The sequence below is a fragment of the Mastigoproctus giganteus genome, chromosome 6 (assembly GCF_048544385.1).
Source record: "Mastigoproctus giganteus isolate SK-2022 chromosome 6, ASM4854438v1, whole genome shotgun sequence".
NCBI lineage: Eukaryota > Metazoa > Arthropoda > Arachnida > Uropygi > Thelyphonidae > Mastigoproctus > Mastigoproctus giganteus.
Genome location: NC_143580.1, coordinates 141,069,660 through 141,095,672, shown reverse-complemented (window position 1 = coordinate 141,095,672; position 26,013 = coordinate 141,069,660). Strand labels below are relative to the sequence as shown.

At 37.7% G+C, this 26,013-nt stretch overlaps 1 protein-coding gene across 1 annotated transcript in view; it reads left to right on the top strand.

The window, feature by feature from the left end:
• Positions 1–26,013, top strand: part of BBS1 (Bardet-Biedl syndrome 1) — a 235,284-nt gene that overhangs the window by 4,164 nt on the left and 205,107 nt on the right. Inside the window, exons 2-3 of the mRNA XM_090375359.1 lie at positions 3,240–3,409; positions 23,004–23,093. Coding sequence (XP_090231485.1) covers positions 3,240–3,409; positions 23,004–23,093 — 260 coding nt within the window. The remainder of the gene's footprint in view (positions 1–3,239; positions 3,410–23,003; positions 23,094–26,013) is intronic.

The window sequence follows — 26,013 nt, the reverse complement described above, 5'->3', positions numbered from 1 at the left end:
AGCAGCATAGTGTCAGTAGTGTCCTTGACAACCCTGCCAACCTTCGTATCTTCTGCAAACTTGGACATTAAGCTTGATATATTATTTATAAATACAGAAAACAATAATGGAACCAACACTGAACCCTGAGGGACTCCACTAATAACATTAGTCCACGATGAGCAGTGTCCATTGATTACCACTCTCAGTCTTCTCCCCCTCAACCACCCCTTTATCCATAGCAGCAATTTGCCTCCAATGCACACTGCTCCAATTTGTGCAGCAGTCTTCCTTGTGCAACAGTATCAAAAGCCTTTCTAAGATCCAAGTATATAATATCAAAGTTATTCCCTGCATCTACTTCTTTTGTGACTGCATAATAGTATCCAATCAAATTGGTCAGGCAAGACTTTCCCTTAACAAAACCATGCTGTGTCTGAGCTATAACTGAAGTCTTGTCTAGATGATCCTGCAGTACTTCTTTAACTAGTGCCTCCATAAATTTTCCTAGAACAGAAGTTAAACTCACAGGTGTATAATTACTTTATTAATTACTTTATTTATTAATTAATTACTGTGTCAGCCTTTGATCCTCCTTTGTGAATTGGGGTGACATTTGCACATCTCCAGTCTATGGGTACCTCCACTGAGTCCAAGGAATCTCTCATAATTTTGGTTAAGGGTTTGCTTACTTCCTTTGCTGCCTCCTTTAATATAACTGGATAGATCCCATCCACCCCAGGTGCCTTTCTTGTGTTTATCTTCAATAATTTCTCCTCCACTTTACTCTCAGTTATTACAAGATTATCTTACTGCCAGAGTTGAATACACCTCTGGCATTCCCCTCGCTGAATAACTCCTCATGTGTGAATGCCGATACAAAATATTCATTTAGTTTGTTAGCTACCTGAGCAGGATAATCAACAATTGACCCATCAATATCAAGTGGACCAATCTTATTCATCCCCTTCCTTCTAGAGTTTACATAAGTAAAGAATTATTTGCTGTTTTTCATTGCAACCTTTGCCAAAGATTTCTCATAATCTGCCTTTGCCTGCCTAACCTTGTTTGTGACTTGATTACAGACCAGCTTATATCTATCATAGGCTTCTGTGTCACATGTTAATTTATATGTATCCCATGCATTTTTCTTCTCTGTCATATGTCTCATTAGTTTATCTGACATCAATTTAGGCCTAAATCTTGAACAATATTTCTTAGTTGATATGTAAAGCCTAGTAACCTCCAAGATAAGTTCTTTGAATGCTTCCCATTTTGAATTTGCTGTTGGTAACATCATCAGTTGGTCCCACTGTATAGAATTTAAATACTGTCTCAGACCATCGTAGTCACCTTTACGAAAGCAATAACCCTTCACTTTACCCCTGATGGTAGTTACCTCTTTGAGTAAATCCCACTTCAGCAAACTGTGATCACTGCCACCTAGTGGTTCCTTTATCTGCAGATTCTTAATGCATGAATTCCTAATGCTCCCAAACATGCTGATGTAGAAAACAATCATCCAATAAATCCACAAAAGCCTTGCTAGTGTGTGAGTGACCAACCCACAAATTCCAGTCAATATCTGGGAAATTAAAATCCTCCATTATAAGACCTCTGATTTCCTGGCCAACTCTATTTCCCTGTACATTTTCTTATTATACTCATCAGAGTCATTAGGCCTATAGCACACTCCTACTCTCAATTTTGATCTCCCAATGCTTATATCACACCAAACTGACTCGACACTGCACTGTCCAGCAATGTCGACTGGCTTCACTTCCTTTGATTTTATGTGTTTCTTAACTAATAGCATAACCCCTCCTCACTTCCTATCCTGTCTATCCTTTCTGTAGACGTACTCCCCAAATTCCATTTCTGCATTCCTTATATCTGTGTGACACCATGTCTCTGATATCCCAACAATATCCGCCTTTGATGCTTTGAGCAATACCTGAAATTCATCAAATTTATTTACCAAACTCCTAGCATTGGTGTACACACAGGTATACATGCACCTGTTCTTAGCTGCCCTAACACAACCCATGTGTTTACTTGTACTGCAATGACTCCCAGCAGTCTCTGAAATATCCTGCATCTTGTTTTCCAGTCTGCTGCTGATTCCAATAGAAGCAGTGCAAGAATCACTCACCTCTGCCAGTGGCTACTGTTAATCTATTAGTCCTTGTATCCCCCCCCCCAAGCTAGCAGTTTTCCGATCCACCTAACACTGCTTCGATAGCATCAGCAAATATTCTTGCACCCTTTCTAGTTAAGTGTATCCCATCTCTGTAGAAGCACTCTCTCCTGTTAACAAGTACAGACCAGGCAGAAAAAAATTCTACCCCTTGAGCCTTGCACAATCTTTCCAGGGCCGAATTGATCAACAAGGCTCTCATCATATACTCCCTCCTATCGTGTCTGGCCAGAATTGCAGACACTTTCAAATTAAACCCTAATTCCGTCTGCCTTTTTCTTTTATGTTTGGGGTTTTCATAAAAAAAAAAAAAAAAAGTCATTCTGAAGTAGCATAGCTTGGTCCCAATTATTTACCGTCTTACCTACTGTTAAATCATTTAAATCATCAGCATACTTTGACAGCGTTCCTTGTTTATCCTCATTGACATTGTGAAGGTTGGTTGGTTGGTTATTAGGATTTTTATGGTGCATCAGCATCTAAGGCTATAGTGTGCCACCATTGTGAAGGAAACTTAGAAAAATGAGGGGGGAGGAGCCCAATTCCAAACCTTGGGAAATTCCCCTCACTACGTTAGTCTACTCCGAAGAATGCCGATTGATTACCACCCCCTGTCTACTTTCATTCCATTTGATGATAATTGGAAGGTAGAGATTTGTCACTCTTAGGAATTTGCTGGATATGAGAAGATTATGTTAAATTTCATTGCATCACTTGAAATTTCTTCATTATCCCATTTAATTTTGGTTTATACACTTCTTGCAACATAGTACCCAAATATTATAGTTATTAACTGTAATAACATTGTTTTGTGGTAAAAGTTTTGAAATGATACTAAAGTTTATTAATTTATTCTTATTCCTTGGAATCTGATAAGAATTTACATCTGACCTGCCTGATAGAAACAATGTAATTATATATTCATCTGGATTGATGCTTGGCATAAATTATTTATGCAATATAAGTTTCTGACAACATCAAGCAAGATTTACAAATATTTAAAGTAGACAAAAATCAAACAACATTTACCAATATTTGAAACTATCTCTTTTTTTTTTAATAGAAAATCTGACTCTTTAAAGTGGCTTGGTGCTCATTATGATCCTCTTGCAACTCTATATACTTTTTCATCTTGTATGTGCTTGGCAGATCTCAGTGGAGATGGTGATTACAAGCTGATTGTTGCTGATCTTGGCACTGGAAGTTATAATATGAAAATGAAAGTTTTTAAAGGTAGATACACTAATCTTTGGGTTGTATTAGGTTCATATGGTTGTTTATTTATATATTGCTCATTTTAATATTGCACTTTATTACTTTCATTTAATCCAGGGTAATTTGATATTTATTTATTGTTCATATCAAGCTATTTAGTTTATATTTTGATTAAATTTCTCAGTAAGCCAATGATATTATTTAGATATTTGACCTGTTTCCATCTCTTTAATTGAAATTCCATTTGTAATTTAATCACTCTAATTAATTTAACCCTTTAGCAATCACAAGAAAATTTCAAATCCTGTGTATGAAAATTTGAAAAATCAGCAAAAAAAATTTTCAAACTGTTCATTTTTTGATGCCACCTATGTGTTCAAACGTTTCTGAACACAACTGTGAAAAATCTGTGTTTTATTTTAAAAACATATTTTTAATTAATCTTTGAAAATTAAAACTCCCTTTGAACCTGTTGGAGAACAAATGCAAATTTAAAAACTTCCCAACAACCTACAATTTTATTAGACAAGAGCATGTCAGTAACAGGAGTGCCTGCTGCATCAAATGTGAGGCATGCATAAACAATTTGATTTTTCACAGTTGTGTTCAGAAAAGATTGAATACAAGATTGAATCAAAATTGAAATTGAATTTTGATGCCACAATTGAAAAGATTGTGGCATCAAAAAATGAACAGTTTTGAAATTTGCTGATTTTTCAAAATTTATTCTAGATGATGTGTCAGTGTCATGAAGGCAGAGAGCATTACCAATTGCAGGAAAGCACGCAGTAGTAAAGTGAACTTACTATCAGTAACTCTTCATGACATTTGTCAGTCAACACATGAATGTAATTAAGCTTAACTGAATCACAAATTTTCCTAATTGTACGATAATTAACAGACATTTCTGGGATTTTCTGCAGTGAATTCAAAGAATACATTTTCAACAACAGCTGTTAGGACTTTCAGCTGTGTGGATGAAGCACAAATTGCTGAAATATTGTCAGGGTTGAATTGACCCTGTGCAAATAACACAGGGTTCATCTTCTTTACATTTAGGTGAGTGGTCAAGCTTGAGAGTGTAATGCACGAGTATTTCAATGGGACCATGGTTCAAGCTCATGTGATTGCTAAATGTGGTTAGTGATTTTATTCATTATCAAAATGATTAATTGTAAAACCCATCTGATCTTGTGGCTATGTCAGAGTATAAACAATAGCATTATTGTAAAGAAGCAGTTATTTATTTAAAATTCATGAATTCAATTTTGAAATTTTGCCTATAGTATTCATCATTAATTTTAAAATTTTGAAAACCTCTAATTTCATCTTGTTTAGCTGTTCAGTTCGGCTTTCTAAGGTGCAATATGGCCTAAGTTGCCCTTGTGCCAGAAAACACAACAACAACAAATTTGCTTTCTAAAGCCTAATAGATCCACTTACTTGACTAAATGTTATCAGGTCAAAGCCAGAACATTATTTTCCAAGAATGCATAGTTGCAATTCTTCTCTTTCTGCTCTCAGACTTTAGAGTGCATTTGCTCCATGCAGTGCACTTCACCGGCTTTTCCCATAAACTTTTAGGCTCTTGTTTAATCAACAAGGTGATTACAGTTGTCTCAGACAGTTTTAAAATTCTATACAGTGGGACCAACTGATGATGTTACCAACAGCAAATTCTAAATGGGAAGCATTCAAGGAATTAATCTTGGAAGCTACTAGGCTTTTGATACCGATTATTCAAGGTTTACTATTCAAATACTATTCAGGGTTTACAGATGTCAGGTGACCTAATGAGACTAAACAGATGTTTAGTCTCATTAGGATGTTTAGACTAAACCCTAATCAGATGTCAGGTGACCTAATAAGACTTGTGGCAGAGAAGAAACATGCATGGGATGCATATAAATTAACAGGCGACAGATGCCTAGGGTAGATATAAGCTACTTATAAGACACAAAGGAGGTTAGGCAAGCGAAGGCAGATTACAAGAAATCTTTGGCAAAGGATGCAAAGAAAAGCAGCAAAGACTTCTTTACTTATATGAACTCTAGAAGGAATGGGATGAATCAGGTTAGTCCACTTCATATCAATGGTTCGACTGTTGATGATTCTGCTCAGATAGCTGACAAACTGAACGAGTATTTTGCATCTACATTCACATGTGAGGAATTCTGTAGGGAGGTAGAGGACAGAAGCTTATTAAACTCTAACAGGGAGCTTAATGATTTTGTTAACTGAGAGCAAAGTGGAGGAGATTTTGTTGAAGTTAAACATAAGAAAGGCACCTGGGGTGAATGGGATCTATCCAGTTATAATAAAGGACGTGGCAAAGGAAGTAAGCAAACCCATAGCCATAACTATGAGAGCATCCTTGGACTCAGAGGAGACCCACACGAACTGGAGATGTGCAAATGTATTCCTAATTCACAAAGGGAGATCAAACAGTGACACAAGTAATTAGAGACCTGTTAGTTTAACTTCTGTTCCAGGGAAAATAGTTGTGTCACTGGTTAAGGAAGCATTGCAGGATCATCTAGACAAGACTGCAGTAATAATTCAGACACAGCATGGGTTTGTTAAAGGGAAGTCTTGTCTGACCAATTTGATTGAATACTATCATGTGGTCACAAAGGATCTGGATGCAAAAAATAATTTTGATATCATATACTTGGATTTCAGGAGAACTTTTGATACTCTTGTATATGGAAGACTACTGTACAAATTGGAGCAGTGTATGATTAAGCAAGTTGCTACAATGGATAAAGGGTTGATTGATTGAGAGAAGACGGAGAGTGGTAATCAATGGACACTGCTCTTCTGGACTAATGTTATTAGTGGGGTCCCCCCAGGGTTCGGTGATGGACCCATTGTTGTTTTGTTTGTTTATCAATGATATTGATGAAGGTAAAAAAAAAAAAAAAAAAAAAAGGTAAACTGCAGCCATTATCAGTCCACTGCAGGATGGAAGCCTTCTCAACAATTCATGTTGAGGGAAATGGACTATAATCTGCCATGCTAGTCTAGTGCGGGTTGGTAGAGTGACCATATTCAGCAGTCACGGGTTTGAACCCCAGTCTGCTCAAGGAGAAACTCCTGACCACTTGGCTATGGAGGCCGTCTGATGAAGGAATATCAGGCTGAATGTTAAAGTTTTCAGATGATACAAAGGTTGGCAGGGTTGTTAATGACAGTATGCTACTGTAACAAGATGTGTAAACATTGGGCAAATGGGCTGAGAGGTGGCAACTGAAGTTTAACATTGACAAATGCAAAGTACTGCATATGGATAGAAATAACCCCAGTGAAACTTACCAACTGTGTAGTATTACACTCAGAATTATTATTACTACTACTACTAGCCATGTATTGCAAGGAAGCCGAGGCTTTCGCTGCACCAGCTAAAAAAAAATTCCGAGTTATCTTCAGAGAGAGAGTCAGACAGAAGTAGAAGGGAATCACCAAGAAAGAGAAGAATGATGATATCCAGCTCAGGACTCTGAATGTGCCAAGCAGATACTCACCAGATGTGAGACCCTGGGGATATGGTAGAGAATGAAGAAGATCTGAGGGTAATTGTGCAGTCAGATATGAAGTTTTCTGAGCAGGGCAGATGGTCTGCAAGAGTAGCTCATGGCCATGGGGTCTTGTCTTGGCAGAAGATCTTGACCAGCTGCATAACCAAGAAGATATCAGACTACTTGGAGAATCAGAACATGATGGTCAAATAGCAGAAAGGATGCAAAGAGCAATTAACCATAGATGGCGCAGTTATACAGCAAGCCTACAAAGTGCTGCAACATGTACACGGCCTACATCGATTATTGCAAGGCCTTTGACTCCATGCCTCGTAGTGTAGCTAGCTAATAGAGATGCTGAAGATCTACAAAACAATCCAACAGTGACAAACTTCCTAGAAGCAACAATGGCAAAATGGAGTCCCACCATTAAGGTCGAAAACATCACAACTAGACTGATCCCCATCAGGAGAGGAATCTTTCAGGGAAATGCCCTGAGCCAACTGTGGTTCCATCTAGCACTCAACCCACTATCCACCATGCTTAATGGCAGTAAGTATGGATATAACCTCAAAGAAGGAAGGAAAAACCTGTACATCCTCACTCACCTGATGTATATGGGTGACATCAAGCTCTACATGGCAACCGAGAAGCAACTCCAGCAACTATTCCGGATCACCGAAGAATTCAGCAGTGATAGCAGGATGGAATTTGGTCTAGACAAATGTGTCTACATTTGTCTAGACCTACGGATTACATCAGAGGAAATTAGTTGGCTGAAACTACCAGCTGCAGACTGGTAAAGAGATCGTAGCCATCACATAAGGAGAGGCCTACAAATACCTGGGGATAATGCAGGCTCAGCAGTTACAGAATAAGGAAATCATCAGAGACTCAGAAGCCTGCTGAAAGGAGGGAACACAGTTAAAGCCATAAACACCTATGCAGTTCCAGTGCTAACATACTCCTTCAGGATCATAGATTGGAACACTGAGCTGGAGGATATTATGAGAGAGGATGACTCAGAGACGCCAACACCACCTGAAGTCAGCCTTGGAGAGACTGACAATAGCTCGGAAAGAGGGAGGAAGGAGCTTGATAGACCTCATTGAACAAAAGAAAATGTTGATAGCTAACCTGAAGAATTACTTCCAGAAAAACAGCAGCACTCTAACAGGCTATAAGGAAGAGTGGCATATCCCACTCAACCTAAACGAGGAGTCTCCTCCCACCCTGACAGCACAAACAAAGATAGAAAGATGGTCAAACACTACAATGACCTCCATCAAAATCACAGAGATAAAATGGCTTTCGATGCATGGCTCACAAGTGGGATGCTCTTCCTCGAGACGGAATGATTCATGCTCGCCATCCAAGACTAGGTAATCAACACTAGAAACTATAGAAAATACATCGCCAAGAAGCCTAGCATGTCAGATGACACATGTCAATGATGCCACCTGGTCTCAGAAACGATCCTACTCATTACTATGGGATGCATTGCGATCACCCAGACTGAGTACACTCGTAGACATGACCAGGTAGCCAGGATAATACATCAGAAGGTAGCAAGGTAATACCAGTTGATTAAAGTATATTGTATTACAAGTACGAACCCCAATTAATACTAGAGACCAAAACCCACAAGCTGTACTGGAATCGTGCTATAATAACAGACAAGACAATCCCCACAACAGACCTTGACAAGAAGATAAAGGCTGCCTATCAGATAGTGGTGCCGAACCTAGTGTGCCGAACACTGGCAACCTCCAGAAAACCCATGAGCAAAAAATCAGGAAGTACACAAACCTAAGACAGGAAATCTCAAAGAGATGTGGCATACGCAACAAGTAACGACCATCCAGTTCATTGTGTCAACTACCAACTACCGGTATGGTGCCAAAGACTCTACATAACAGCCTAGTAGCAATAGGTCTCCCAGAGAACACCTATAGGCACTCCCCAGCTTACGTAATACTTGACGTATGGAAATTCGACTTTACGTAAGTTTTTGCTGGCCAGTGTAAACTTAAAAAAATTGTGGAAACGTATTTTGCATCCCATAGGAATAAATGGAGATTTCATGAAAATATCATAACGTGAACTCAGTAACACATTGTTTTTTCTTTTTTTTTTTTTTTTTTTGGTAATTCATTCCATGACCTTGGAAGTTAAAATTTTCACTATATAACTAAGCTATTTATCTCTCTAAAAGGCCATTTTTATAATGGAAATTGCACTACACTTTCATTGTTATCATATGTTCCATTATAAGAATCAGTTTTGATCGCCTTTGTGATATTTTTCTAAAACACATTTCTGGAGGTCAAGACCATAAAACATTAAAAACAATTTGCACTTTCCTGTTTGTTCGGCTTTTCTGTTAGTGCAGTATTATAAATGGGTAGTAAACTGGATCTTATTGCATTTGCAATAATACCAATAACTGGAATTCTGTGGGTTTTTATGTTAACGTAGTATGGTGAAATGAGTTCCCCTTCACTGAAATCTTCAGTCATATAAAAAACATAAATAAATTTTCAGAATCTTCTCTTCATTCCTATTTACTTATTACAATGGTGAAGGGAAAGGGACCAATAGAAAGTGCAAGTGCTAGCAGTGCTAGGAAACAAAACAAAATTGATTTAGACATGAAGATGATTAATTAAGAAGTATGAAGCAGGACAAAAAAGTTTGTCATCTTTTGCACGGGATTAGGTTTCGCTGCTTCAACAGTGAATACTATTCATTACTATTCATAAAAGAACATGTTAAAGGATCAATGCATTTATGATCAACAGTGATCACAAAACAGTGTTCAGGTGCTATATTGAAGATGGAAATGCTATTAATAATAATAATAATAATAATAATATTCAGAGGCGAGTGCCCCTGAGTCCAATGGCCATCCAAGAAGAATTTATTAAGGATAAGTACGGTGAACCCCAAGCCAAGTACGTGGCAAGCAACGGGTAATTTAATAGGTTCAAGCATTGCACTGGTTTCCAAAACATTAAACTATGCGGTGAAGTTGCCAGTGTTGATTCTGCAGCTACAGAGAAATTTTGTGATGTGTTTGAAAAAACCCTTTCTAAATTTCCACAGTCCTCAACTTTCACAGCGGCATACTTATCAGCTGGAGAGTTAATTCTGGCGAGAGTTAATTCTGGAGAGTTAATTCTGGCAGCGATGCCCGAAAGATAAAACTTGCTGATATTATGCCTGTCTCCTCTCTCTCTTTTTGTAATTTTATAATTTTTAAATTTTTGTAATTTTGTACGCTTTTGTAGTTTTTCCTGTGCATGAGATAAAAAAAAAAATTGAATAAATAATTCTCTTTACATGTTCGTCGAACATTTCTTTTTTGCTTCAATCAAATTCAGCACATAGTTGCAAGTGCTGCATAAGCATTTAGGGAAATTCCGACTTATGTAAAATTCGACATGTAGAGTTCCATGGAACACAACCATTACGTACTTAAGTCGGGGAGTGGCTGTACAAAAAACTCCAGAAATTTGCAATCTTGAACACGTGTAGGATAGTCAGAGAGATGGCTGTAGTGGAGGGCATATGCCGTATACCCTCTGAATATTTTTAGGTGAACCTTCTGGTTTTAAAAGACTTGAAAAAACAAATATTATTAAAATATTTACTGAAAATTAAACAATAAATTTATTATAATTTGATTCTTAAGCAATACTTATATTTTTATTATTTTCAATATATATGTCATATATATAAGTAAATATGTGTGTGTGTGTGTGTGTATATATATATATATGTATGTATATATATAATATTGATAAAAATAATAGGATATAATCACATTACTGAATGACTAAGCAAGCAAGAAAAAGTATTAAATTATTAAACTGAGTTATGGAACCGGGGCACTACTAGTTATAGTAGAAATATAGACAAATGTTTATTTTCAGTGTAATGGGTAGGGGTGCTGACTTATCAAGTGTAATTACCATGGAAAAATTTGAGATTGCCAGCAAGGTAAAAGCAGATAACCTAAAATTAAATTAGATTAAAATAACAAAAAAATAATAACTATAATAACAATGGTATCTAAAGCAGTGGGTCCTAGGACTTTTAACTACTGTAACACACACACACACACACACACACACACACACACACACACACACACACACACACACACACACACACACACACACACACACACAGGTATACGTCACCTACTAAGCCTGATATGCACAGTATACTCTCTTCTTTTCGTAACATTCATAATGGAGTATACCTTCTGCTAATTTTATGATTACAGCACTGGTCAGAGAGTTCCTCGACCAACAGTAACACCAAACATAACAATCACCCTGTGTATTTTGTAGCAATATCCAATGGAATCCCCTAATCAGGTAGAAATAATATAAGAGCATAATAATAATAAATAATAAGCTTAAAAACGGATAGTGACAAATGGGCCTGGAGTACTGGGGTCCATAGTTTAATAATTTCAAATAGATATTTACAGTATACCCAGTTATAAAATATAAGTACAAATTCAGTAGCTTTCGGAACACGTGTCCCTTTGTCAACTGACAAATTTGAATACATTACAAGCAAAGTGTGGCACGTTACTCATGCGTCATTGTTGTAGCACGGACGTGTGCTGCCTTACGCCAGTGATCATCCATCAATAAAACGGTTGTCTCTAGGATGGGATGTATACGCATGCCTTTCTGGCGATTTAATGCCTTAGGGTTGTTTATTATGTTTAGTGACTCTAGCCATAGGCGGTGGCGAAAGTGTCGCGCGTGGTCCACTATCTCAAAGTCGCGCTTGGGGTCAAGATCGTGGTTGGTAGCCCAAAAATGTTCTGCAAGCACGGACTGGTCAGTTTCGGCTAGCCGGATTGCTCTGTCGTGTTCCGTGAGGCGATCCTGGAGACGTCTCGATGTCTCACCTACGTAGCAACTGTTACAGGCCCTACAGGTGATACGGTACACTACATTGCTGCGTAAGACAGGTGTGACAGGAGTCTTCACACTGGAGACAAGTGAACGTAGGTTCCTACCGGGTAATTGCACACATTTGATGTTGTAACTTCTCAGGATCTTCGAGATTCAGGATCTCCTGGATAGTACATTCCGTACTATCCAGGAGTGTCAGGATGTATCAAATCGCCAGAAAGGCATGCGTATACATCCCATCCTAGAGACAACCGTTTTATTGATGGATGATCACTGGCGTAAGGCAGCACACGTCCGTGCTACAACAATGACGCATGAGTAACGTGCCACACTTTGCTTGTAATGTATTCAAATTTGTCAGTTGACAAAGGGACACGTGTTCCGAAAGCTACTGAATTTGTACTTATATTTTATAACTGGGTATACTGTAAATATCTATTTGAAATTATTAAGCTTAAAAACGTTTTTTTTTTCCTTGAAATATTTTTTTTTATTTAGTGGGACTATCAATAATTATGGTAATAGTAATTAAATTGCTTTAAAAGCTTTATGTTTAATCTAAAATTTTATTTTTTGTTTGTCTTTTGTTATTTTTAAAAAAAGAAAACTGAAGAAATAGAAAGTACTTCTAAATGTTCAGATAGCTGACAAACGGAACATGTATTTTGCATCTACATTCACACGTGAGGAATTCTGTAGGGAAGGGGAGGACAGAAGCGTATTAAACTCTAACAGGGAGTGAAATGAGTTTGTAATAACTGAGAGCAAAGTGGAGGAGAAATTGTTGAAATTAAACATAAGAAAGGCACCTGAGGTGATGGGATCTATCCAGTCTTATTAAAGGAGGCAACAATGAAAGTAAGCAAACCTTTAGCCATAATTATGAGAGCATCCTTGTACTCAGGGGCAGTCCCCACAGACTGGAGATTGCATATGTATCTCCAGTTCACAAAAGAGAATCAAATGGTGACACGAGTAATTACAGACATGTTAGTTTAACTTCTGTTCAAGGGAAAATGATGGAGTCACTGGTTAAAGAAGTAACGCAGGACCATCCAGACGAGACTACAGTTATAGTTCAGACACAAAATGGATTTGTTAAGGGGAAGTCTTGTCTGATCAATTATGATTGGATACTACGATGTGGTCACAAAGGAACTGGATGCGAAAAATAATTTTGGTATCATATACTTGGACTTCAAGAAAGCATTTGATACAGTTGCAGGTGAAAGACTGTTGTACAAATTGGAGCAGTGTGGCATTAAGGGCAAATTGCTGCTATGGATAAAGGGATGATTGAGTGGGAGAAGACAGAGAGTGGTAATTAGTCGACACTGCTCTTCGTGAACTAATGTTATTAGTGGAGTACCCCAGGCAGTGTTCTCCCCAGAAAATTTTGCCATCCGGGTGTGGAAGTGTAATACTTCGCAATATTATAAAATTTTCTGTTATTTATAAATGTGACTTAAGCGATCCAGAGCGAAGATTAATTGCATAATTTAAAATTACATGCTCCTGTCACATTGACCTCGATCACATACTATGTTCGAATTAATATTGATTGAGATCAATGAGCAGTACCATACAGTACCGCAAAAATCGCTTAAATTTTAGCCGGGCGGTCAGTTAAATTCACCTGTCGGTGTGCCCCCATTCGATAGGTCCTGGGGAGAACACTGCCCATGGTTCAGTGTTGAGCCCGTTATTTTTTCTATATTTATCAATCAATGATATTCATGAAGATATATCAGGCTTAATGTCCAAGTTTGCAGACGATACGAAACTTGGCAGTGTTGTTAATGACAGTAATGACTACTGCTACAGGATCTAGAAAAGGTGAGCAGATGGGCTGTGAGGAGGCAACTGAAGTTTAATTTTGACAGATTCAAAGTACTGCATATGGGTAGCAGTAGCCCCCAGAATAAAGTACCAACTGTGTAGTAATACACTCAGGGTGGTGGAGAATGAAAAAATCTTGGGTTAATTGTGCAGTGAGATATGAAATTTTCTGATCAGTGTAGACAGGCTTCCAGAGCAGGTAATGGGGTGTTGTCAATGACATATAGGAATTTTCTTAGCAGGGATAAGGAGGTGATTATCCCTTTGTATAAGCAATGGCCTGGCTGCACCTTGAATACTGAATACATTTCCGGAGGACTCATTTTAGGAAGGACGTAGATTTGCTAGAAAAACAAAGGAGTGCTCTTACTGAGAAAGTCTTAAGTCCTGCAAATTGCAGCATCTGGAGACTAGGCACCTTTGAGGTGATCTGATTGAGGTGTATAAGGCCTTAAATAGTTTGAGCAGGCAGGTTCAGTGCTGATGGGATTCTTTCTCTTATACAGCTTATGAACTTGAGGGGTTATAAACTCAAATTGAGGAAAAACAGTTGTAGATTAGATGTACTGAAATTTGTCTTTAGCCAGCGGGTAGTTGATTGTTGGAACAAACTGCCATCTGTTGTTTTGGAAAACTTAAATCAGAGGCATATGCCATCCCTTAAACAAAAATTCGAAATTAAAGAAAAAAAAAATGCAGGAGGCGTTTTGCTTCTTCTCTATTCTTCCAAGGGGTTTTTAGTGTACGAAGAGCTAACTGAAAGGCAAAATCTCTAGAAAAACCAATGATTTTGTTCAGTGGCATAATTATGCTAAAGCAGCTGCATTATGACCAAGCTTAAAAGGGGCCTGTGAAATTTGGAAGACAGATTCATTTTTCAAGACAATTAATGAATTTCATTAATAAACGAGCATTTTTTTTTTTTTTAATTAAATGTAACACATTCTTTTCAGCACAGTGACTGGCTGTCTGTGTATTGTTTTGACTGTGCCACGCTTATAGAAATAGTAGAAAATAAAAGATAGTCATGAAATATTCAGCAAAACCAGTGCCAAATAAAGATATACATCACATCTGATTTTATTCTAGCATTGAATTTATTTTACATTTTTTGTGTGTGTGGGTACACTGATTGTTGTCGTAGGGCAGTATGTTTTATTTTACAATACAACAATTTGTCACATAACAGTACAGCTATGGCCAATGTTGTTGTGCCTTAGATTTGTTTTTATTTTCCTTCCTTGTTTTTCTTGTTTATCTGAAACGAAAAACTACAAGGACTACGAAGGAGTTATTACTATGCTAAACCCCGGGGGCTCACATCTGGTGAGTATGGGCTTGGCAAACCCAGGGTCCTGAGCTGGATATCATCATTCTTCTCTTTCTTGGTGATTCCTTTCTACTTCTCTCTCTCTCTCTCAGGTGGTAAGTTGGGAATTTTTTTTTTTTTTTTGGCTGGTGCAGCATAAGCCTTAGGCTTTCTTGTACCATATGGCCATTAATAATAATAATAATAATAATAATAACCCGAGACACATCTAAATTGCCGATCCTTTGATCCTCGCATATGTTGATGACGTTCTGTAAGTGACTGATGCAGTGGGAGGAACCCTTTGTGTAATTAGCGTTTTTCCCATGGCATACAATAATCATACAAAGATACAATTTTTAATAGGGAATTAAAAGGTGATATGAGTAATTACAGACCTGTTAGTTTAATGTCTGTTCCAGGGAATATAACAGAATCATTGGTTAAAGAAGTAATGCAGGACCATATAGACAGGCATGCAATTATATTGCAATCACAGCATGTATTTGTCAAGGGGTGGTCATGTCTAACCAATCTGTTAGGTTACTATGATGCAGTGACCAAGGAACTGGATGCAAAAAATAATTTTCACGTCATATACTTCAATTTCAGGAATGCTTTTGAAACTGTTGCACATAGAAGACTGCTGTACAAACAGGAGCAATGTGGCATTAAGGGGAAGTTACTGCTATGGATAAAGAGATAGTTAAGTGGAAGAAGACAGAGAGTGATTATCAGGTCACTGCTCTTCATGGACTAATGTCATTAGTGGAGTTCCCCAGGTTTCAGTGCTGGGACCATTGTTGCTTTCAATATTTATCAGTGATATTGATGAAGGTATATGAGGCTTAATGTCTAAATTTGCAGATGATACAATGGCTGGCACAGTGGTTAAGGACAATCATCAGGGTGAGCTACTGCAACTAGATCTAGGAATATTGGGTTGATGGGCTGAGAAATAGCAGTTAAATTAGTAGTAGTGGCATGTGATGCAAGAAAGCAAGTGTATGAGCTTATGCAGCATCAGCCAAAAAAAAAAAAAAAAAAAAAAAAAAATCACACCATTCCCTCCAAATGCCTGTCCAGTTCCTCCTTAAATTTATTTAACCTATCAACTTCCACAACAACAGATGGCAGTTTGTTCCAGCAATTAACCACCTGCTGGCTAAAGGCATTCCGCACATCTATACTATATCTGTCTTTTCTTAATGTGAATTTATGCCCCCTTAGGTTCGTAATCTGAACAAGTGGAAGGATCCCATCACAATTCAGTGTGCTGAACCCATTCAAGGCCTTATACACCTCAATCAGATCACCTCACAGGTGCCTAGTCTCCAGCCACTTCAATTTGCAGAACTTAAGCCTCTCTTGGAAAGAGGATCTCACTTCATTCCCCTCAACAATCTTGTTGCCCTTCTCTGTACATGCTCAATCAAATCTACATCCTTCCTAAAATGAGGCCTCCAGACCTGTACGCAGTACTCAAGGCGTGGCCTGACCATTGCCTTATACAGAGGGACAATCACCTCCTTTTCCCTGCTAGTAAAATTCCTATGTATCATTGACAAAACCCCATGACCTGCCCTGGTAGCCTGTCTGCATTGCTCAGTAAACTTCATATCTGACTGCACAATTACTCCCAGGTCTTTTTCATTTTCTACCACGTTAAGTGTAGTACCACAGAGTTGGTACATTTCTCTGGGGTTACTTCTACCCATATGTAGTACTTTACATTTGTCAAGGTTAAACTGCAGTTGCCACTTCTTAGCCCATCTGCCCAAATTATCTAGATCCTGTTGCAGTAGCACACTGCCATTACTGTCATTAACAACCCTGCCAACCTTTGTATCATCTGCAAACTTCGACACTAAGCCATCAATATCATTGATAAATATACAAAACAACAGAGGACCCAACACCGAACCCTGTGGGACTCCACTACTAACATTAGTCCACAAAGAGCAGCACCCATTGATTACCACCCTCTCTCTTCTCCCACTCAACCATCCTTTTATCCACTGTAGCAACTTACCCTTAATGCCATTCCACTCCAATTTGTACAGTAGTCTTCAATGTGCAACAGTATCAAAGGCTTTCCTGAAATCCAAGTATATGATATCAAAATTATTTTTTTGCATCCAGTTCCTTTCTTGTTGTTGTTGTTGTTGTTATTATTTGGAGCATTAGCAACTAAGGCCATATTGCTCCGGGAATATGCGGTGGTCATTTCCTGACCTTTCCGCGCCCTCCGTATTTGGTGGTGATGGGCTCGAACCCCGGTCTAATCAAGAAGCGTGTGCTACGCACTGCTGCTCCTTCCCACCTGGCTACGGAGGCGCCTAGTTCCTTTCTAACCACATCATAATAACCAATCATATTTGTCAGACAAGACTTTCCCTTAACAAACCCATGCTGTGTCTGAATTATTGCTGCAGTCTTGTCTAGATGATCCTGCAATGCATCTTTAACCAGCGACTCCATTATTTTACCTGGAACAGAAGTTAAACTAACTGGTCTGTAATTACTCGTGTCACCCTTTGATCCCCCTTTGTGAATTGGGGACACATTTGCACATCTCCAGTCTGTGGAGACCTCCCCTGAGTCCAAGGATGCTCTCATAATTATGGCTAAGGGTTTGCTTAGTTGCTTTGCCGCCGCCCCCTCATTTAATATAACTGGATAGATCCCATCCACCCCAGGTGCCTTTCTTATGTTTAACTTCAACAATTTCTCCTCCACTTTGCTCTCAGTTATTACAAAATCATTAAGCACCCTGCTACAATTTGATAACCTCGTGACATTTTCAAACCTTAATAACTCCTCATGTGTGAATGTAGATGCAAAATACTCATTCAGTTTGTTTGCTATCTGAGCAGGATCATCAACATTCGAACCATCGATATCAAGTGGACCAATCAGATTCATCCCCTTCCTTTTAGAGTTTATATAAGTAAAGAAATTCTTGCTGTTTTTCTTAGCATCCTTTGCCAAAGATTTCTCGTAATCTGCCTTCACCTGCCTCCTTTGTGACTTGATTACAGACTAGCTTATATCTGCCATAGGCTTCTGTGTCGCCTGATAATTATATGCATCCCAGGCATTTTTCTTCTCTGTCACGAGTCTCATTAGTTCTTTTGATAACCATTTAGGCCTAAACCTTGAACAATATTTCTTAATAGGTATGAAACTTTTAGTAGCATCCAAGTGCAACAATGGGAAGCATTCAAGGATTAATTCCTTGACTGCTTCCCACTTAGAATTTACTGTTGGTAACATCGTCAGTTGATCCCACTGTACAGAATTGATTCTCCCACTGATTCTCCAATGCATCACAGTCTAAAACAATGCATGAAATGTCACACCCAGGGTCCTAAGCTGGATATCATCATTCTTCTCTTTCTTGGTGATTCCCTACTACTTTTCTGACTCTTATTCTCTCTCTCTCTCTCAGGGTAATTCTGAAATTTTTTTTTGGCTTTTCCTTGCACCATATAGCTAATAATAATAATAATAATAAATGTTTGCAGACCTATCTAGAACAGGATATGATCTAGCCAAGGAGGATGTCTTTGTGTATGTGCTAGGTGCAGAGACTGTGAAGAAATTAGGCGCCAACTCAGGATTCTCATGGGCATCTATGAAAGTTTGGGGTGTAGGGTAAATACCCTCAAAGAAATTAATATGAGGGGCCCATCTAGCTCTTGGCTGCCCAACTCAATGTCAGAGCTCACTCCTGTGCATCAGGCAACAGAGGCAATCTCCAAGGCAGAATGCGCTGGTCCCACAGGAACTGGTTATTGTCGGCGATGCTATTGTCAGGGAGATGGGGAATATATTATGCAAAAAGGATAGGTGGAACAGGACCAGGGTTAATGACATTGTAGGGCAGATTTGTAAATCTGCAGATTAACAAGTAAATCTGTAGATTTACTTGTTAAGTAACTCATGACTTTTTTCCAGTAAAGCTAGAAAAAAGTTGTGAGTTAGGGTTAAATTTGAAAGTGTCTGCAATTCTGCGCAGACACGATAGGAGGGAGTATATGATGAGAGCCATGTCAATCAATTCGGCCCTGGAGAGACTGTGCAAGACTCACCGGGTAAAATTTTTTTCAGCATGGGTTGTGCTTGCTAACAGGAGAGACTGCTTCTACTGGGATGGGATACACTTAAATAGAAAGGGTGCAAAAATATTTATGGTGCCTCCGTAGCCAGGAGCAGCAGTGCATATCACATGCTTCTTGATTAGACCGGGGTTCGAGCCCGTGACCACCAAATATGGAGGATGCGGAAAGGTCAGGGAATGACCACCGCATATCCCCGGAGCAATATGGCTTTAGTTGCTAATGTTCCTAAAAACCAAATAACAAACAAACAAACAAGCAAGAATATTTGCTGATGCTATCAAGGCAGTGTTAGGTGGGTCAGAAAACTTCTAGATTGGGGAGGGGGATATAGAGACTAAAAGATTAATGGTAGCCGCAGGCAGCGGCAAAAGTGATTCTTGCACTGCTACTATTGTAATGAGCAGCAGCTTAGAGAGCAAGTTACTGGGGACTTCAAGAGCTGCTGGTAGTCATAACGGAACAAGTAAATACATGGGCTGTGTTAGGGTAAATAAGAGTAAGAACAAGTGCATGTATACTTGCATGTACACTAATGCTAGAAGTATAGTAAATAAAATTGATGAATTTGAAGTACTGATCAAGACATCAAAGGCAGATATTGTTGGGATATCAGAGTCATGGTGTCACACAGATATAAGCAGTGCAGAATTTGAATTTGGGGAGTACAATGTGTACAGAAAGGACGGACAGGGTAGAAAGGGAGGAGGGGTTATGCTGTTAGTGAAAAAACACATAAAATCTAAGGAAATACATCCAGTTGACATGAGTGGACAGTACAATGTTGAGTCAGTTTGATGTGACATAAACACTGGGAAAGGGAAAATGAGAGTAGGTGTATGTTTTAGGCCTAATGACTCTGATGAGTACAATGAACAGTTGTGCAGAGAAATAGAATAGGCCATTAAATCAGAATGTCTTGTAATGGGGGATATTGATTCTAGATATTGACTGGAACTTGTAGGTTGGTTACTTCCACACTAGCAAGACTTTTGTGGGTTTATGGGAGGATTGTTTTCTACAGCAACATGTTTGAGAGGCAACCATAGGGAGTAATACCTTTGATCTGATTATCAGCAATGATTATTCATGCATTAAGAATTTGTAGATAAAGTAACCACTAGGTGACAGTGATCACAGTGTACTGATATGAGATTTACTTTAAAGATGTAACTGCCATCAACGGTAAAGGGAAGGGTTTTTTGTTTTCGTAAAGGTGACTATAGTGGTCTCAGACAGTTTTTAAATTCTATACAGTGGAATCAACTTATGATGTTACCAGTGATGAATTCTAAATGGGGGATGCCTTCAGGGACTTAATCTTGGAGGCTACTAGGCTTTTCATACCAACTAAGAAATACTATTGTTCAAGGTTCAGCCGCCTAAATGGATGTTGGATGAATTAATTAGGCTCGTGGCAGAAAAGAAAAAATGCATAGGATGCATAGAAATTATCAGGTGACAGAGAAGCGTACGGCTGATATAAGCTAGTCTGTAATCAAGTCACAAAGGACATTAGGCAGACGAAGGCAGATTACGAGATATGTTTGGCAAAGGATGCAGAACAAAACAGCAAAGAGTTCTTTACTTATGTAAACTATAGAAGGAAGGGGATGAATCAAATATTTCCACTTAACATAGATGGTTCTACTATTGATGATCCTGCTCAAGTAGCTGATAAACTGAATGAGTATTTTTCATCTGCATTCACATTTGAGGAGTTATTCAAGGAGGAGAATGCCAGACGTTTATCAAACTCTAACAGGGAGCTAAATGATTTTGTAATAACTGAGAGCAAAGTGAAGGAGAAATTGTTGAAGTTAAACATCAAAAATGGACTAGGGGCAGATGAAATCTATCCATTAAAATGGAGGCAGCAAGGAGAGTAAACAAACCCTTAGCCGTAATTATGAGAGCATTCTTTGAGTCAGGGGAGGTTCCCAATGACTGGAGATGTGCAAATGTATCCCCATAGGGGGTTCAAAGAGGGTTCAAAGAGTGACACAAATAATTATAGACCTGTTAGTTTAACTTCTGTTCCGGGGAAAGTAATGGAGTCACTGGTTAAGGAGGTGATACAGGATCACGTAGACAAGACAGCAGTTATAGTTCAGGCACAGCATAGGTTTATAAAGGGGAAGTCTTGTCTGACCAATTTGATTGGATACTACGATGTGGCCACAATGGAACTGATATTTGTATACTTGGATTTCAGGAAAGCTTTTGATACTGTTGCACATGGAAGTCTGCTGTACAAATTGGAGTAGTATGGCATTCAGGGCAAGTTACTGCAATGGATAAAGGTATGGTTGAGTGAGAGACGGCTGGGAGTGGTAATAAATGAACACTGCTCTCCATGGACTAATGTTATTAGCGAAGTTCACCAGAGTTCAGTGCTGAGCCTATTGTTGTTTTGTGTATTTATCAATGATATCGATGAAGGTATATATCAGGTCTAACGTCCAAGTTTGCAGATGATACAAAGGTTGACAGAGTTGTTAATGACAGTAAGGACAGTATGCTACTGCAACAGGATCTAGAAAAGTTAGGCAGATGGACTGAAAAGTGTCAGCTGAATTTTAACATTGACAAATGCAAAGTACTCCATATGGGTATCAGTAACCCAAGAGAAATGTACCAACTGTGTGGTACTACACTCATGGTGGTGGAGAATTTAAAGGAACTGGGGATAATTGTTCAGTCAGATATGAAGTTCTCTGAGCAGTGCAGATGGGCTGCCAGAGCAGGTCATGGAGTTTTGTCAATGATATATAGGAATTTTGCTAGCAAAGACAAGGAGGTGATTATCCCTTTGTATAAGGCAATGGTCAGGCCATGTCTTGAGTGCTATATTAGAAGGATGTAGAATTGCTAGAATGAGTACAGAGAAGGATAACACGATTGGTGAGAGGAACAAAGGGGTGCACTTACAAAGAAAGGCTTAAGTACTGCAAGTTGCAGCATCTGGAGACTGGGCATCTGATCGAGGTGTATAAGGCCTTGAATGGTTTGAGAAGGCTGATGGGATACTTCCACTTGCTCAGATTAAGAATCTGAGAGGGCATAGATTCAAATTGAGGTTGTAGAATAGATGTGCGGAACTCTGCCTTTAGCCAGCAGGTAGTTGATTGCTGGAACAGACTTCCATCTGTTGTTGTTGGAACAGACTTCCATCCGGATCGGAGAAATGGGAAGGGGTTTTTTTTTTTTTTTGTTTTTTGGCTGATGCTGTATAAGCTTGCTTTCTTGCATCATATGCCTCAACTAATGCTAATGCAAATATGTAAATATTTTCTGTGAAGTACTGTCTGTCAGAATTAGCATTTTGAGAAATTTGTGTATCTTTTTTATGTTTTTGAAAAAAAAACTTTGTAACAAGAAATATGCTTACTTAAAAAATAAAGTTATTATTTTTAAACTTTAATCAATGTTATATATAAAATTTTGATATAATTAAAAATCAAAATATATCCTCATGAGAACTGCACCAGAAGCTTGTGAGTTGCTCTATGGCCACCCTTGCTATATAAGCTTGCTTTCTTCCATCATTTGCCATTACTACTAATATCTTTCACAAAAAAAAAAAAAAAAAAAACCAAAGAAAAGAAAGAGTTACATATTGTTGAAAGTGTAATTTAGCTGCATAATTTACCACTGTAAATAACCTGGATATTTAACACACAACCAAGTATAATTTTTAAGTTGTTGCATATCAGATTTCATAGAATTGTGTAAAATATGAACTTTTACAGAGAAGTTTATATTTTACATATATAATGCAATTATACAAATTATTAAATAAACAATTATTAAATAAAAATTAATACAGTTTTTACAAATTAATACAAAATGTTTTGAAGCAGTATTTTATTCTCATTTAAATAGGTACTCATCTTTTATCTGAACATACAATTATTGATTTGCCCACTGGAGTAGTGTCATTTCACATGGATACCTGTGACCCAAGATCACCTGGTTAGTGCTTCCCTTTTGCTTTTTCACACTTTTAGATATAAAAAGTAAATTTTATTTATACAAAAGCTTTAAATAATTTGTACATGGAATTATTTTTAATATTATTAGTTATACAATCAAAGCTCTTTATAGCGATGCAGGAGAGTGAGAAAATTATCATTATATCAAAAGGATATTATAATAGTTCATAGAATCATAACAACAAAGAGAAGCATTTGTTGTGATTCTACTAAATACAGTAAACCCCCGCTATTCGCGGTATCTGTATTCGCTTTATCGCATATTCGCGGTCGCCGATTTAATATAAAATGAAACCTAAAAAATGTGAATTTTAAAGCGCCGTGAACATTTTCCGCCATAAAAAAACATGGGCGTGGCTAAAATTATCTTTCCCGGTCAAAACAGTGCTCAGTGGGTGGGGGTGAGGGGGGGTGACAAAATCGCGAGCGTGGATGTTTCTCGCTAATCCTTGTTCAGTACGTGTTATGCGCTTGTCATGGAAGGTTTCGTCGTTTGCTTTTAATTTATATGCTTATAAATTGAATAAATTTATCAATTTATAAATTGATATGCTTACAAAAGTGATAAATCTACCATTTTGCAGTGTAAAACAGATTTTACGAGCGTGTTAGTGGAAGAAAGTGAGTTTATTGTGGACAAGTTCTTTCTAACCAGTCCAAAAATATGGCTACGAATAACAAGGGAAATGTGAAAATATCAAAGAAGGTGATGACATTAGTGAATAAAATTGAGTTATTAGACAAAATTTCTAATGGCGAAAGTGTCTTCTCAGTGGAAAAACATTATAAAATCAATGAGTCAACGGTACGATCAATCAAAAAATCGGAAGAAAAAATCCGCCGTAGTGTCTGTGAAAACGCACTAATTGCTTCAAAAATTTGCTCTGTAACTCGTGATGTTAAATTAGAAAAAATGGAAAAAGCTTTAAATCTGTGGATAGAAGACCGAACTCATAATAAAATTCCGTTAAGTTCACTCATCATTCGTGAAAAGGCAAAACTCCTTCATCAACACTTTAGCGAAACTGGTGATAGCACTGGCTGGATAAGTTTTTTAACTAGCAGAGGTGCTGGTTTGAAAGATTTGTTTGAAATTTCTAATAAATATTACATTTAATATTAAATTGTTTCTTATTTTCATTTCGATGCCATATGCTTGCATTTCACTATGTACTGTCTATGTACATAGTCATATTATGAAGGTACATATAATACATACATAGACAAAATTTTAGACTAGTTTTTCTTATATATTTCATACTTTGGAACGGAACCCCTTTATTACTATGGGAGCCATAACTCAGTATTCGCATTTTCGGTATTCGCGGCATTTCTCAGGAACGTAACCCGGGGGTTTACTGTACAATATAATATGATCTAATTTGGAATATGTGTGCTACAGTATTAAACAAGAAAATGAAGATTGTACATTTTTAGCATTTAGCATTAGCAAAGGCAGATGATGCAAGAAAGCAAGCTTATATAGCATCAGCCAAAAAAAAAAAAAAAAAACAAACAAACTTTCACCCATCCACTCGCTCCAAATGTTTGTCAATGTCTGCCTTGAATCTATTTAAGCTATCAACTTCTACAACGACAGATGGAAGTTTGTTCCAGCAATCAACCACCTGCTGGCTAAAGGCAAACTTCCGCACATCTATCCTACAACCGTCTTTCCTCAATTTGAATTTATGCCCTCTCAGGCGATTATTCTGAGCAAGAGGAAGAATCCCATTTGAAGAATTTTTGCATTTGGTTATGTGGTATGGCAAGGTTAATTTAAAAATTATGTATGTACAGTAATTACTGTATATGGTGTATATGCACTGTGTTTATTTACATATATATCAAGGCTTAACTGTAGAGGAGGGATTAGTTTCAGACTTTAAAATCATTTGTCAAAATTCAATGTTTCAGTGGCAGGGTATACTTTAAAAGAGAATTATGTAGGCATGTGATGGCAGTTAATTCACTGTTGAAATTAGGCTGCACTTGAGAAAACAACAAGGTAACAATGTTCTAATCCTTGATGAATTTCCTTCAATGAACCACTTTTCTCAACCACAATAAGTTCATTTTCTTCACCACTACAGATGTCAGGTTTCATTATGTCTTCAGTGAGTTCCTCTTCATTTGTGTATATTCTGAACTATGCAATGTCCACGTCAACTTCAGTGTAGTCTTCAGAACATTTCCCTCTAAGTTGAGGCAATGATGCACTCTCAAAAATTTCTTCACTATTATTGGATTGTTCTTTGTGATTAAGAAGACTCATATGAAGCTTCATTCATTGTATCAATCAAGGTACTAAATCCATCAGTTTAAAGCAGTTGGCGATTATTATTATTTTTTTTTGTCAGCCTCATTCCTCATTCATAAATATATTACCTGCACATGTTAATTTTGCTTTTAAGATAGCATAATTTTCTTTATTGGTGTTCTTCAATAGTTCTGCCTAAAGACTAGATTACACCTTGATCAATTGGATGAAAACTGCTGTCATATTTGCTGGCAGATACTCAACGATGATTTCACACAGGCCATTCATTTGGTAGTGAAGGGTGCATTTATCTACAAACAGCAGAATTTTTCTATTCTCTGTGCTCACCTTGTGATCTCAGTCTCTGATCCATTCTTCATAGATTTTTTGATGATATCCAGTTCTTTTGGTTTCAATATATAGTCAACAATGCCTTCAAACCTTTAAAGCATTGGGCTTATGGGCTTTTCCAATGATTAAGAGAAGAAACATCTTTGTGCAGACATTGCCCCAAGGAGAATGGTAATCCACTGTTTTTCTGCCACCATATTTCCATATTTCATATGTAAGCATTATATCCAGTAGCAACTTAGAAAAAAGCCCAGTTTCATCAGTATTGAAGGTATCATTCTGGTATATT